The following is a 14,438-nucleotide window of genomic DNA, read 5'->3' on the forward strand; positions in this document are numbered from 1 at the left end:
GGGATTGTGTCGCACGCAATCATTTTTTATCCCGTCGGCTTTCACGTGACACAAATTTCACGCTTTCACCATTTCTCAGCACAGAGGAATCATGATGGGGCTGCTTAGAGGGTGATATGAGCTAAAACAGCAATAAAACTGAGTAAAATTGTAGGGGTTAAAATGATCTTTATTGTGTTAATAACATCACTAGGAAATTGAGAATTTTCATTCATGGGCAAGCCCCTTTAAATTAAGAAAAATTCAGGTCAAATGAAAGAGACTACAAAATAGGACTTGGATTGGGTTTCACAGGAACTTATTATTGGTAGGCATCATTGGATATCTCAAAACATCACTAGCAGAAGTTGATGCTTCTTTAAAATTGTTGGGTCTAGAGGACTAAGCCACATGTAAATGGTTTCCTATCAAACAAAAACATGGCTGACACCAGTTGGGAGATGTTATTGGCTCAAAACTGAAAAGTTTGTGTGAATTGTGTATATGAGGACGAAAGATAAATGAAAAGGGATGGATGATAATACTGGAAGGGGTGAGAGGAAACTAGAAGAGACAGGGCTGCTATGTAACTGGTATGAAGATACAGATATAGTGGAGAGAGGGCAATGTATACTAACAAGTGCAACTGCCTTGAATAGATAAAACACATAAGAGGATGAGCAGTTCAGGAAGTGTAACTAGGAGTGTCAGGGCCCCATAGCAGGCTACTGAATGCCCCCCCCCCCTACTTAAAAGTATACATATTGCACTATATATACACACAATTATATACTTAGACATATAGTTCTTCACTCACATACGCATCACATATCACAGCATATGAGCACATATACAGTATAAAACACTATACAAAATATACACATACCGTATATACTCGAGTATAAGCCGACCCGAGTATAAGCCGAGGCCCCTAATTTTACCGCAAAAAACTGGGAAAACCTATTGACTCGAGTATAAGCCGAGGGTGGGAAATGCATTGGTCACAGCCTCTCCAGTATGTAGCCAGCCAGCCCCTGCCCCAGTGTATATAGCTTGCCAGCCCCTGCCCCAGTGTATATAGCTTGCCAGCCCCTGCCCCAGTGTATGTAGCCTGCCAGCCCCTGCCCCAGTGTATATAGCTTGTCAGCCCCTGCCCCAGTGTATATAGCCAGCCAGCCCCTGCCCCAGTGTATATAGCCAGCCAGCCCCTGCCCCAGTGTATATAGCCAGCCAGCCCCTGCCCCAGTGTATATAGCTAGCCAGCCCCTGCCCCAGTGTATATAGCCTGCCAGCCCCTGCCCCAGTGTATATAACCTGCCAGCCCCTGCCCCAGTTTATATAGCCCCCCCTTCCCCGTCGTGCAGTACAACAATACCGCATGGATCGCACAGAAGATCTACGGGTGCCGCCAGAAAGGCGAGTTTTGATTTATTTATTTTTTTGACTCAAGTATACGCCGAGTTTGGGGTTTTCAGCACATTTTTTGTGGACATCCTCCATTCTTTAGTGTCAGGTTGGATGACGGTGCCCCCTGACACTGTGGGCCCCATAGCATCTGCTACCACTGTAGTTACACCCCTGGTTTTATATTTAAGTTCTCATTCATATCCCTTCCACACTAGTACTTTTGCCTGGGGGTGCCACGATAACCCCATAACCCATAACAATCATCTTTATCTCTCCTATATTAATTTATGTTTCTGAACCAAGTGGGGTTTTTGGTTATATCTTTCTCTTCAAAAAAGCCCAGTTATCTGTGTATCCTGGGTTGACTCTTGCAACCATCGCAGTCCTTCAAATTTATCTGAATATGGTATTTTGGAGGTTGCAGTAGTGATGTTTCAGAATGAAGGCTCTGCTGCTGAGAAAATAAACTCTCTGAAAAATATCCATCATCCATTTTTAATGATACAGTAAAGCATGGGGCTTCCTAAGTTAGGAATTTGTGGATGCACATAAAATGAATGTCCTGTATTTTGCCATATTATGGCGCTGAACGCTCAACTTTCAATGGAGAGGGGAGTGGTGAGGAGCATTCTCCCATCCTCCATTTGGCTGTATGCTTACCCAGACCTGGACCTAGGGTCTTGTCGTGAGTGGTACTTGTTAACTTACTGTATGGGATAGTTTATGAGTGAAAACTGATATTCTTTTTCTGTCTTTTCCACTGCAAAAATAAGTTGCGCCTATTTACCAGTGGCTTTCTGGAGGGAGAAGCTTCTGATTTTTTAGAAAATTATATGCATACACATGACTGTACCACTAACACTATAGCAATAGCTGAAGTAATGAAAGTTGAATACATAAAGAGAAATACATTTTTTAACACCTTTAAGACAATGCACTTAGTCCTTTAGGACACAGCACGTTTTTAAGTTTTTCCATGCTTGTCTTCCAGAAAACATGCTTTTTATTTTTCACTTAGCATATGAGGGCTTGTTTTTTTAGGGTACATCTGACTTTTTGATCACTTTATGTGCATTTTTGGTGGAGGTAGGGAGGGATGATTTTTGTTGGTGTTTCTTTTTGACTTGTTTATTTATTTTTAAATCAGTGGTAGGGAAAGGGGGTGATTTGAACTTTTAGTGGGTTTTTTTCACTTTAAAACCTAGGGAGTCCTCTATTTCCTGTACTTTAACCGTAGTGGATCTGATCACTTATACAATATACTGCAATACTACAGTATATTGTAAATTCACTGGATCTGTAAAAGAGCATGCTGCTAACAACAGGCTCTTTTACAGATCTCTTCTACGATCCTGTCTGTAATAGCTACCGGCCAGCAATGATGTAATAGGAGGCGCCGTAAGAATCCAAGATGGTGGCGCCAATGCCTACTTAAATGCTGTCGGCATTTGATTGCGCCACTTAGGGGCTTAACACCTAAGTTCCATGCAAGCACCAGTCGCAGTCTCAGCCATGGGTCTTAACTGCATGATGCAGCTACCACCCACTGTGTATGTAGCAGGCTCAGCCAGTGAGCCCCCTCCACACACCCTTAACTGACATGTGACATAGAATTACATCACATGTTGATAAGGGGTGAAAGGTAAAAAAGGAGACTTTGCATGTAAAGTTTCTGTTACTCTTTAAATCGTTTGCATCTTCATACTGCTATAGAAATTGAGATTTCAGTGTTCTCATCACATGTTGAGCTTGTGACCAAATCATATTGAATAAGTAACTGTGGTTTCTTGTAAAACTACATGCAATTCACAAGTGCTCCCTCCTATTCAAAATTACACAGAGAACCATTTATGTCATATTCTTTTGTGCAATGTAGTATCACAATCATGCTATTATTGTCATATTTATAGTAATTATGTACCAACACCCATTGCAGGAAGGTTGTATCCTAGGTAACAGCAGGGCTGGAATGGGGCCAAAGCAGCTGGCACATGATATATTGTTATTGGGGATTTGTGAATGACACACAGGGAAATCTATGGATAACCCTCTTATTAGGGGCTTCAGTAGATAACACAATTATGGGGCTCTGTGAGGCCCCTTCCACACTTGCGTTGCAGATCACGTCAGAGTTTGATCAGGGTGCGATCAGTGTTTGGTCAGTGAAAAACGCACATTTTGCATCAGAGTGCAATCAGTTCTCAGTCAGAGTTTGTTCAGTGTCTCAGTTTTTCACACGCGTTTTCAATGCAATTTCAATGAGCTCTATCTTTTCTATGGCAATTCATGCGTAAAAAATGCATTGCACTTGCATTGCACTTGCAAGTGTCTCAGAGTGCAATGCGTTTTTGATGCGTCTCCATAGACTTGTATGGTGCGTTTTTCACGCGCGTGACTTGCAAAAGTAGAGCATGTCGAGATTTAAACGCGCGTTAAAAAAACCGCGCGTGTGTGCGTTAAAAAAAATGTAAGTCTGAAAAGACCCATTGGTTACAATGAGTCAGAGTGCAATGCGAACTCTGCGCGTCAAAAGCAGGCGCAGAAAACGCGTGTGAAAAACGCAAGTGTGAAAGGGGCCTTATAGTAGTCATTTCTGGATGGCCAATGATTAGACTGTGTTGACATTGTCATTATCTAACAATTGTTCTGATATGTCAGAAGAGCAGCGAAATATGTAACAAAAAAAGTTTCCCTTATCAAGATACAAATAAAAGCCTTTTTTCGTGCCCCACTATATTTCAAGGTTAACCCCTTAACGGGCAGGCCCTTTTTTATTTTTGGGTTTCTATTTTTCACATCCCACCTTCAAAATTCTGTAACTTTTTTATGTTTCCATGAAAAGCGCTGTGTGAGTGTTGTTTTCTGCTTAACAAATTGCACTTCATAGTGACAGCATTTAATATACCATGCCTTGTACTAGGAAGCAGGAAAAATAATCCAAATGCAGTGAAATTTGTGGAAAAATGCATAAGCGACATTTCCTGTGGGCTTGGTTTTTACGGCTTTTACTGTGCAAATGATTTGTCTTCATTATTGTTTTGGGTGGTACGATTCAGAGAAATAACATTTTGGGACATGATGATACCTAACATGTTCATGGTTTTTACTGTTTATTTTTATATCTGTTCTAGGAAAAGGGGAGAATTGAATTTTTAGTTTTCTTTCTTTATTTTTTTACTTTTTTATTTTTTGTTTTAACTATTTTTACAACACCCTCTTTAACCCATACTACAGTCTGGCAGTATATGAGGATTTTACTGATCATGTATTCTAATGTGTAATGTGTCCACTATATGGCCTTGGGTTTTAACTCTGAAGTTTTGTTTGGTGCTTTAATAACTACAAAGTAAAAGTCATGTTTTAATCATTCTCAATATTTGGCTGTAGCTATATTTTTTATAAAGGTTCAGAGTAAGATCCTATCTATTTTCTCCTGCGCTGATAACTTTTCTTTAACATCGGGCGTGCAACACACTTCTATCGGACTTTGCGTGATAAATGTGCCGCACTGGTCATATCCCTTTTAGTTCAGAAATATGTGTTGCATGAAGAATAGTGCAGCTGCACCACAAAATGGTCGTGTGCAACGAATATGTGGTGTGAACACTTCTTAAATACATGTGCAAGCAGTTTGCACATAAAAGAACATGCAAAGTCCGCCAGAAAACTGGTAAATATGAGGCTGTGTCTCTGCATAATTAAAGTAAACCCAACACAACACAACTGACCATGCCATGCCCCCATATATATAAAAAATTCCCCTCATACCATAACTGACCACACTTTGCCCCCATATATATATCATATGTACCCCTCAAAACACAAATTAGCACAAGTTTTATGGAGCTATTACAGAATTATTTATATTAATATTACCACATAATATACAGCGGACTTCCATTATTATATTATATTATACACAGGATCCCTCTCTGGTCCAGAAATGGCAAGTGGTTACTACATTTCATTGGCCTACTTCAGAAAGTAGGTTTATAAATTCTAGTAGCCCTCAGCAGGTTACTACAGAAGAGCCAGGAGGGTATAAACATAAGGGGAGATTTATCAGAAGTGTCTAAGGTAAAAGTGTTCTCGTTGCTCATGGAAACCAATCAGAGCTCAGCTTTAATTTTATAAACAGCTATTGGAAAATGAAAGCTTAGCTTCTATTAGTTATCATTGGCAACTAGAACAGTTTTGCTCTCGGACACTTTTGATAAATCTCCCCCATAATCTTGGTTTTTTCAATAAACGTTTTGCTTTTTTTGTCATTCACATTTGCGGTGCTCTATTCCAATTTCAAAAGACCCCATCAATGTTTTTTGTTTGTTTTTTTTGGAAATGAAAATGGTTATACAGGGTGTGTTGGGGAGTTTTTATTGATAATTAATAATAATATTAATAATAATTCAGATAAACAGATTGTTATGTTGATCATAGATAAAGTGCCAGTGCTCATATAGCCAATTCTATTTGAAACACCTTTAAAAAACAAAGACCATAAACATAAACAGTGCAGTGTGTACTGGGTGCAGTTTGCCTGTGAAGTGTGCAGGGTGCGCCAGATTCATGAATTGGATTGCAACAACTTTTTTTGGTGCACGTCTAACATAGGGCTGTCAGACAATGATAACAAATGTGGCGCACAGTCTAACTGTGCACCAGAACGACCTTTCAGCGCCAAATTTTGTGTTGCGTTGGGCATAGTGCAGCCGGGACACAAATGTGTTGTGGACACTTTATAAATACGTGTGCAAGGAGTTTGCACTAAAAAGAATGTGCAAAGTCAGACAAAAACTGGTTCAGGGGCTTTATTAAATGTGGCCCAAAGAGTTTTTAAAAAACCATCAAAATAAAGCATAATAAACCAGGAATACTAACTCATAGAACCAGGTACTATGACGATGGTAATCTTCTTATATCTGTTGGTCTGGGCTTAACCATATTGCTCAATCTCTAGGGGGTCGTGCCAGAGCGTTCCGCCTCCCACTCTTTCTCAGAGTCCGGTATCATAGAGATACTTTATGATTGGGAACGTTTTTGGTTTCTTTCTTCTTTGGTTTGCACATATGTAGGTTAGCCACAGTGTTAAAATATAACTTTTAATTCACAATTCATAAAACATTTTTATTGGCTGTTATTAAAAATACAGTAAATCCAGCCGTTGCACAGTGACAGTCTTAACCATAGATTGATATCTCTGGGTCTACCAGCTGGAATCTTCCCTGAAAAATTTGAGATAAAAAATTTCTTTAATTGCAAAAATGTTAATGTGAGCTATGTGGCATCATGTTGTTGCCTAAAACTATATGGTTCAAGAACAAAGAAGACAAATATCTGGTCATCTAAGTTCTGTCAACACAAAAATGGATACACTGATCTCCCGTCATATTTGGAAACATCACAGAGGTGATGTTGTGTGTCCTTGGCCTAAATGCCTATGACGTGACATTTAAAGAAGACCTATCAACAAAATTGTACCTCTCATACCAGTAATCCTGCTGGTAAAGGGCTACATGTCCTCCCCATATCACCTAATATTATCTGCCAATAAGGCACTGTACCTTAATTACAGCCATTTAGCCGATATGCAAATGAGCAGCAAATAGTCAAACAGACAGGAGACGAGTCCACAGTTCTGAGCAAACAGGAAGTCCTCTTCCTCTCCACTTCTTACAAGAATTCTGTCCCTCTGATTGCATGGAGAATTTAGCAGTGAGCACTATGTGAGAAACTGCAGATTTTGTACCCGTTTTCCACACCCCATAATGGCCGAAGCCACAGACCATTGGGCAGTGGACCAGTTCTCTTTAAGGGGTGAGGTAAATCAGCATTATGGGACACAGGAGTGAACCAAACTGAAAACCCTCTCTGAAAGATCCTTTTTTTCACACTCAGAATATGGTGTCAATAATTTAACAACATAAAAGTGTAATCTGGTACCACACAATCAAATAGCAGGATTAGAAATAATCTTGAGAGCCATACTTTCTGCTTTTTACCTCGCCTGGAAAGAATTTTATAGCCAAATAAAGTTTTGAATTACAAAATTTTAACCGGATCAGATCCAGGCTGTGATGTTGAAGTGTTGTTGTTGTTTTAGTACCTGTTTTTTCACCAAACCCATTTTGGCTTACGAACTATTTTCACTGATGCCTTACTGAACTATTCTTTTCAATGGTCAATTTAGAAGCTGTTCTTTTTGTGTTCAGTCACAACATTGGATCAGTGGAAAAAAACAAAAGTGTGATAAAGCCCATTGAAAAGAATGGTTCGGTAAGACATCAATGACAGGACAGGACAAGACAGGAAGAGAAAACCAATCTGTATGTGTCCATAAGCCGAAATGGCTTCAGTGGGGAGTCACTGATGTGAAGAAAAATGCCAATGTGAAACCACCCTTAGTTTAACCAATAAAATGATTTTGCATTAATCAAGCTCTGAATGAATGAAAGTAATGCTAGCATAGTGCAGAGATAGAGAAAAAGAACTTCCAATACCATCTATGGTTTTGAAAGTTATGATGGTGATCCAGAACATAATGATGTAATTGTATTTGAATAAATGTTGATTTTTTTTTTGTTTAAGAATGAATGTGGATTATTGCTCATGTAAAAGACATGCCTGTATTAGCCGTGACATAAGTGCTGGACAATCTTGTTTCCTATAGCTGTTTACTACATAAGGTGCTCTTTAGAAATTAGGCACTGCCAATTGGCCTTATACCTAAAATAAATGTAAGTTCTATTATTTAAGCTTGGTGTAAGCAGGGGACCTTGTTGCGATGGCAGACATTAAGTTGCAATGTCTCTGTTGATGTATTAGTTGTGTATACAGCCACAACCATTTTATTTTAATGAGAGAAGTGACATTTAGAGATAGATAAATCCTCAGAAATTTAAAATATCTTTCCATTATAAACAGATTTACAGAAATGTTTAATGAATATCTTTTACAGTAGAATACACCAGAATAAAATATATATTATATACCGTATCATATTGATACAATGATGGGGTTTTAATAAGTTGTACTGATATATTTAATTAAACAGGTATATACATGTCTCTAAATAATTTTTTTATTGTCTTCCAGACGTGTTTGCAGGGAAGCCTTGTGGATGGCCCCGGAGCAGGCCCGATGGAAGAGGAAAGAAGCCACCATGATGAGGGCAGTAGATTGAGTCAATTCCTAATACATCCCTCACCTGCTTGCCAAAACAATCCAGCGAAGCTACAAAATGGGAGCCTGCCAACTGAAAGAGCCGAACCCCAAGTCAACGGAGACAGCTGTTTACAAACAAAGAGCAGCTATGGTATCACACACATGAAGGGAAACCAGGACAGCTCTGACCTCATAAATGAAAATGGAGAATATCCAAATTTACATAACGGTGCAATAAAGCGCACATTTAGTGAACCTTTGGTGTCAGAATATCTCGAACAGAAAAAAGTCAAAACAGTTGATGAGGTGAATGGAGAAAATGAAGATGAAATCAATGGACAATATGTCCAACAAGGTGTTTCTGAATTCTGTAGCAAAGACAAAGCTGTGAGAACAGAAGAAAATGAAAATCAGAATGTTCAGGTTTCCAGTGAGCAGAACAAAGACCTTAATTCCCACAACAATGGCAATGTCTTGTGTCAGAATGATGAGACAAGTCCATTGTCCAATGGTGCTACTGTTTTTGCCTCTTCCTTGAAGTTGACACATGGTGAATTATTGGAGAAAACATGTTCTCAATATTATCCTGAAAAGGTTTCCCTCGATGTTCGGAATAACACACCTCACACGGTTGCCATTAACACTCTAAATGATGCTAGCAATGATGTGTCTCCCCAGACAAATCATTCACCACATACCTCAGGGCAGATTACTTCCCAACTATCCTTGAACTCGGTGCTGTCTCAAGGGCCAGGTGCTATGGCTGTTGAGGCCCAAAATGTTGATGAGAGCAGCGAAACAGCTGTGAAGCCAGGAAGCTATTCACTGCATGTACAAGAACAGAAACCACTTCCAAAAGAGGCACCCAATTATAATTCCCAGAATATAAATGAAAGAAACTGTGACCCACATGAGACTGTGCGACCAATGTGCTCAGAGCAAGTTGCTGTTTCTGCAAGTCCATCTTACCAAGGCAGACCTAGTGAAAGCTTTTCTGAGGCTTTCAACAAAGATCATTTTAGTTTAATGCAGTTAAACAAGTTACTATATGCCCAGGAAACTGACAGCTACAGAGCTACCCAAAACATATGTAATGTTAATTTCTTACACTCACAAAATAATGACTCATGTCAGCCATTCGATCCAAGAATCATTTCTCAGCAGACATTTTTACAGTCGCAGAACAGCAAGACATCACCCACGGCCGGGCTCCCTTCGCTACACTGTTCGGCAGGGACAAATCCAACCCAAGAACATAATGGGCAGACAAGTTATGCAGTTGACAACTATTCAGAGAAGCTAAAAGAACATATTTCACAAAAAGGGAAGGATCATTGCAATGGGACAGAAAGAGATTATATTGATATGTTGGATCAAAGGAGGCCCTTTCTTAAGTCCAACTTCAGAGATTTTAGACGAAATTATTGTCTGAAGGAGGAGGGTTCACAGTCATCTGAAGACTTGTTAAGGTTACTTATGCTTTCTCAGTCACAAAATCAAAAGAAGCTTAAGCAATATACAAGAAAACAGGGTAACACGAGTCGAGGTCATGCTAGTCAGGACTTGGTGGGAGAAGTATCACCACTTCAACTTCATGGGCAGCAACTAAATTTCCAAAAGCACTTATCCCAAGGAGATACACAACTACAATCCTATGAGTTGAAAAAGAGTTCTAACCTTTACCAGCAACCTAATTTAGAACAGCAAATTGGGCAACCATTTGACCATACTTTAAAACAGCACTTAAATCCACAAACATCTGAGAACAAACAATTTCCACATCATGTACAGTCATTACACCAACAAGTTATGCACTCAAAAGAGCGAGAGAAATCACAGTTTCATCCAAATCCACATTTTCAGCAGAGGCAAAATCAAGATTTTAACAAAGACCAGTTACCACCTTTTCATCCTCAACAACTCTACAGTAATACACTCCATAGGGCAAGTCCACATAATCTTGTAAAACTGGAGGAAAATTCTCAAGTCAGTCAATATCAGAATATGCATCAGTACCATCTATCTGCACAAGATGTTGAGGGGCAAATGAGACACAGTTCAAGCAACACAAATTTTCATTTCAATCAAAGCCAGTCTGACTCTCATAGTAAAGATCAGTATATATCTGAAAACGTAAAGGTGGGTAAAGAGCATGTACAAGTTAAAGCAGAGACTATTGAGCAGTATTACCAAACCAACAGATCTCAGCAACCAGACCAGCTTGGGTACCAAGAGCATAAAATCGACAGCAATCTTCACATTATGAACACAAATCACACAATACACAACCAAGATCGGTCAAGCCAACAAAGTGCAATAAACCAAAATAGATACTTGCCACAAAGCAATTCTACTGCTCAGCCTTTGCTAACTCAAAGAGGATATAATCCTCAGTTTTCAAATCAGATGAATTGTATTCCAAAGCATGCTGCTCTGAGACATCATTTACTTCAGCGTAGGGAGCAAACCAAACATGAAAGTTCCTCTGCACGTAGATCTGTCAAAGTGGAGAACAGCTCATCGTCAGTCTGCATGCGGGCTCCTCATGAAAGCAAAACAGGGAAAAAAACAATCAAACAAGAGTTTCAGCATTTTGGCCCAGAACACATACAACAAAGAAGTATTCTTGAAACAATGGAGCAACAAATGAAACAGTATCCCAGTAAATCATTGTTTCACCATCAAGTATCTACCATTAAATCGCCCAAGCATGTGAAGGTGGAGTCTTCAGGCCCTGTTACAGTCCTAACCACACACACTAAAACTTCAACACTAGACCAACAGATTGTCCATCCACAAGAGAAAACCCCGACAAAAAGAGCAGCAGGATCTGCTCTTAGTAATTTTTTAGACTCTCCTTCAACACTTCTAAGCACCCCTATCAAAAACCTATTGGATACGCCTATAAAAACCCAGTATGATTTCCCATCATGTAGCTGTGTAGGTAAGTGCTCTGAGTTATTTTTAATAAACATATTCAGATATGGTCCTCCTTTCAACTACATAGTCATAGAATGTCATTAGGTATCATATTTCGCATCTCAACACTGGTCATTAATAAATAGGTTTTGGTACATACAACTTCATAGCAAAAAAGGTGGGAGGGTCCCCAAAATAAAGGGAAACTGCAGTTAAATTAAGAACTCGATTGTAGCCTTCCAAACACATCACTTGAATAAAGGCTGCTGTTTATGGCAGTCTGTCTTTTGCTTACAAGCACTTGTAAGGAAGTAATTGAATAAGATTTATTTCCTGCTAAAAGAGAACCTGTCAACAGGTTCCAAAAGCTGGTTACAGCTGCATTGTAAGTATGCCTTTCCAAACCAAAGTCCAGCCCCTGGGACTACACAGGGTCAGGGTGCAAGGTAAGTTATAAGACCCAATTATATTCTAATGCAGATGCATAGAGAAGGCAGAAAGGCATATTTGCACTGCTGGTGTGAAGGGCTTCTGTAACCTGTCTTTAGTAAAAATGAGGTCCCTGGTGACAGGTTCCCTTTAAATGTGGATTAATTAACTCAAAAGTTTCACCAATTTCCATTTTTTTTGTAATCTGTTTTTATTTTCTGTTTGTAGATTATTTTTTATTTACTTTATTTTTGATTCCTTTTATATTGTCCAGGATTATGACAGCTACAATTTACCTAGTAATAGCATTAAAACAGCCTATTGACAGCAATAGTTTGCAGCCAACTAACTGAGACACATGCTATGCCATCAATTGTCAGTGGTTGCTGTAATGAGAATGTTTTCTAAAAAGGACCACCTTGTATTGTAATCCTATCTATTTTGTTTCTAAGTAAAGTGACTGCTGCATAGAAAACCCCCTACAGTTAGTCTGTTAAAGGTCTTGTCAAACATTATTAAACTTACCTAATTTCCCCATAGGTAATCTAGTGCTGAAACTCCCCGTTACCCCAGTATCTGTCTTAAGTTAGGTGACACAGCCAGGGGCGGACTGGGAATTTAAAATGGCCCTGGAAAAAACTATAAAAGTGGCCCCATTTTATGGGCGGAGTCAAAACAAGTGGGTGTGGTCTGATAATGTGGGTGGGGTTATAACAGACAAATTGTTGGTAGATGGCCTTAATGCAAAACAGGAACATCTTTTGCTAGTAAGTGAATCTAATGCGCAAAGAATGTGACCTGTCGATCAGTAAATGATGCAAACACACGACCCCGACCCCGTAAGTACAATTCAGAGAAAGAATATATTGATACTGCCTCCTATGTACAGGAATAATTCTACAATAACACATTCAATCCTGCCTTCTATATACAAAATAAAAATACTACAATACCTTCTCCCATATACAAGCCAACAACTATAATACTGCCCCCTATGTACAAGGATATAACTACTATAGTACTGCCCCCTATGTACAGGAATATAACTACTATAATACTGCCCCCTATGTACAAGAATATAACTACTATAATACTGCCCCCTATGTACAAGAATATAACTACTATAATACTGACTCCTATGTACAATAATATAACTACTATAATACTGCCCCCTATGTACAAGAATATAACTACTATAATACTGCCCCCTATGTACAAGAATATAACTTCTATAATACTTCCCCTATGTACAAAAATATAACTACTATAATACTGTCCCCTATGTACAAGAATATAACTACTATAATACTGCCCCCTATGTACAAGAATATAACTACTATAATACTGCTCCCTATGTACAGGAATATAACTACTATAATACTGTCCTCTATGTACAAGAATATAACTACTATAATACTGCCCCCTATGTACAGGAATATAACTACTAAAATACTGCCCCCTATGTACAGGAATATAACTACTATAATACTGCCCCCTATGTACAGGAATATAACTACTATAATACTGCCCCCTATGTACAGGAATATAACTACTATAATGCTACATATATACACAGAAGCGAACATGAAAAAAATCATATGTATCATATACAGCTACAGAAAACACATGCGATCCTCACCTATTGCATCCAGTGACATCAGGTCTCGTGTCCCCGGATTGTTCTCGTTCCACTTCTCCATTAGTTGCACCATCACCATGTCTCTTCCTCCAGGTACACAGCTTTCCTGCAGAGTTTACCACACAGATGTCTTATGCTCTGCACTTTCCCATTGTCCCTTAACTGTCCCTTCTTCTGCTACCACCAATAGTGTGCCCCAAATACTGTAATAGAGCCCCCTGAAATATTAGTACCACACAAATAGTGCCCCATAATGTAACACACTGTAATGGGAAGGGTAATTTATTTCTTCTTTCTCTCCTTTGACCCATCCCCCCACACACACACACACCCCAGTATTGATAGAGCTCCTACTATGACCCAGGCGTAATAATAATGGCCCCAGCCTACCCCAGACATAGAATTAATGCCCCCAGCCTACCCCAGACATAGAATTAATTGCCCCAGCCTACCCCAGACATAGAATTAATTGCTCCAGACATAGAACAATGCCTCCAGCCTACCCCAGACATAGAATTAATTGCCCCAGGCTACCCCAGAAATAGAATTCATGCCCCCTTCCTGCCCCAGACATAGAATTCATGCCCTCTGCCCGCCCCAGACATATAATAATGCCCCCGCCCCAGACATTTAATAATGCCCCCTGCCAGCCCCAGATATAGAATAACCCCCCCCCCGCCCCAGACATATAATAATGCCCCCTGCAAGCCCCAGATATAGAATAATGCCCCGCCCCAGACATATAATAATAACGTCACTGCTCCGCGCCTCTTACACCAAGCCGCGGAGCTACATGGACGGAGGAGACCTGACAGCTGGTAAGTGTCAGCCTCCTCCACGCTACACAGGTCGCGCAATTACGTCCTTTGCGCGACCTGTGTAGCTGCGTGTGTGCACAGACGCA

General features: G+C 39.6%; 1 protein-coding gene across 2 annotated transcripts in view; it reads left to right on the forward strand.

Annotated features, from left to right (window-relative positions):
* TET2 (tet methylcytosine dioxygenase 2) overlaps positions 1-14,438 on the forward strand; it is a 98,132-nt gene that overhangs the window by 68,684 nt on the left and 15,010 nt on the right. For both annotated transcript variants that reach the window (XM_072118914.1, XM_072118905.1), the window contains exon 2: positions 8,479-11,491. In XM_072118914.1, coding sequence (XP_071975015.1) covers positions 8,524-11,491 — 2,968 coding nt within the window. In that variant the 5' untranslated portion in view covers positions 8,479-8,523. The remainder of the gene's footprint in view (positions 1-8,478; positions 11,492-14,438) is intronic.

This window comes from Engystomops pustulosus, chromosome 1, assembly GCF_040894005.1.
Source record: "Engystomops pustulosus chromosome 1, aEngPut4.maternal, whole genome shotgun sequence".
NCBI lineage: Eukaryota > Metazoa > Chordata > Amphibia > Anura > Leptodactylidae > Engystomops > Engystomops pustulosus.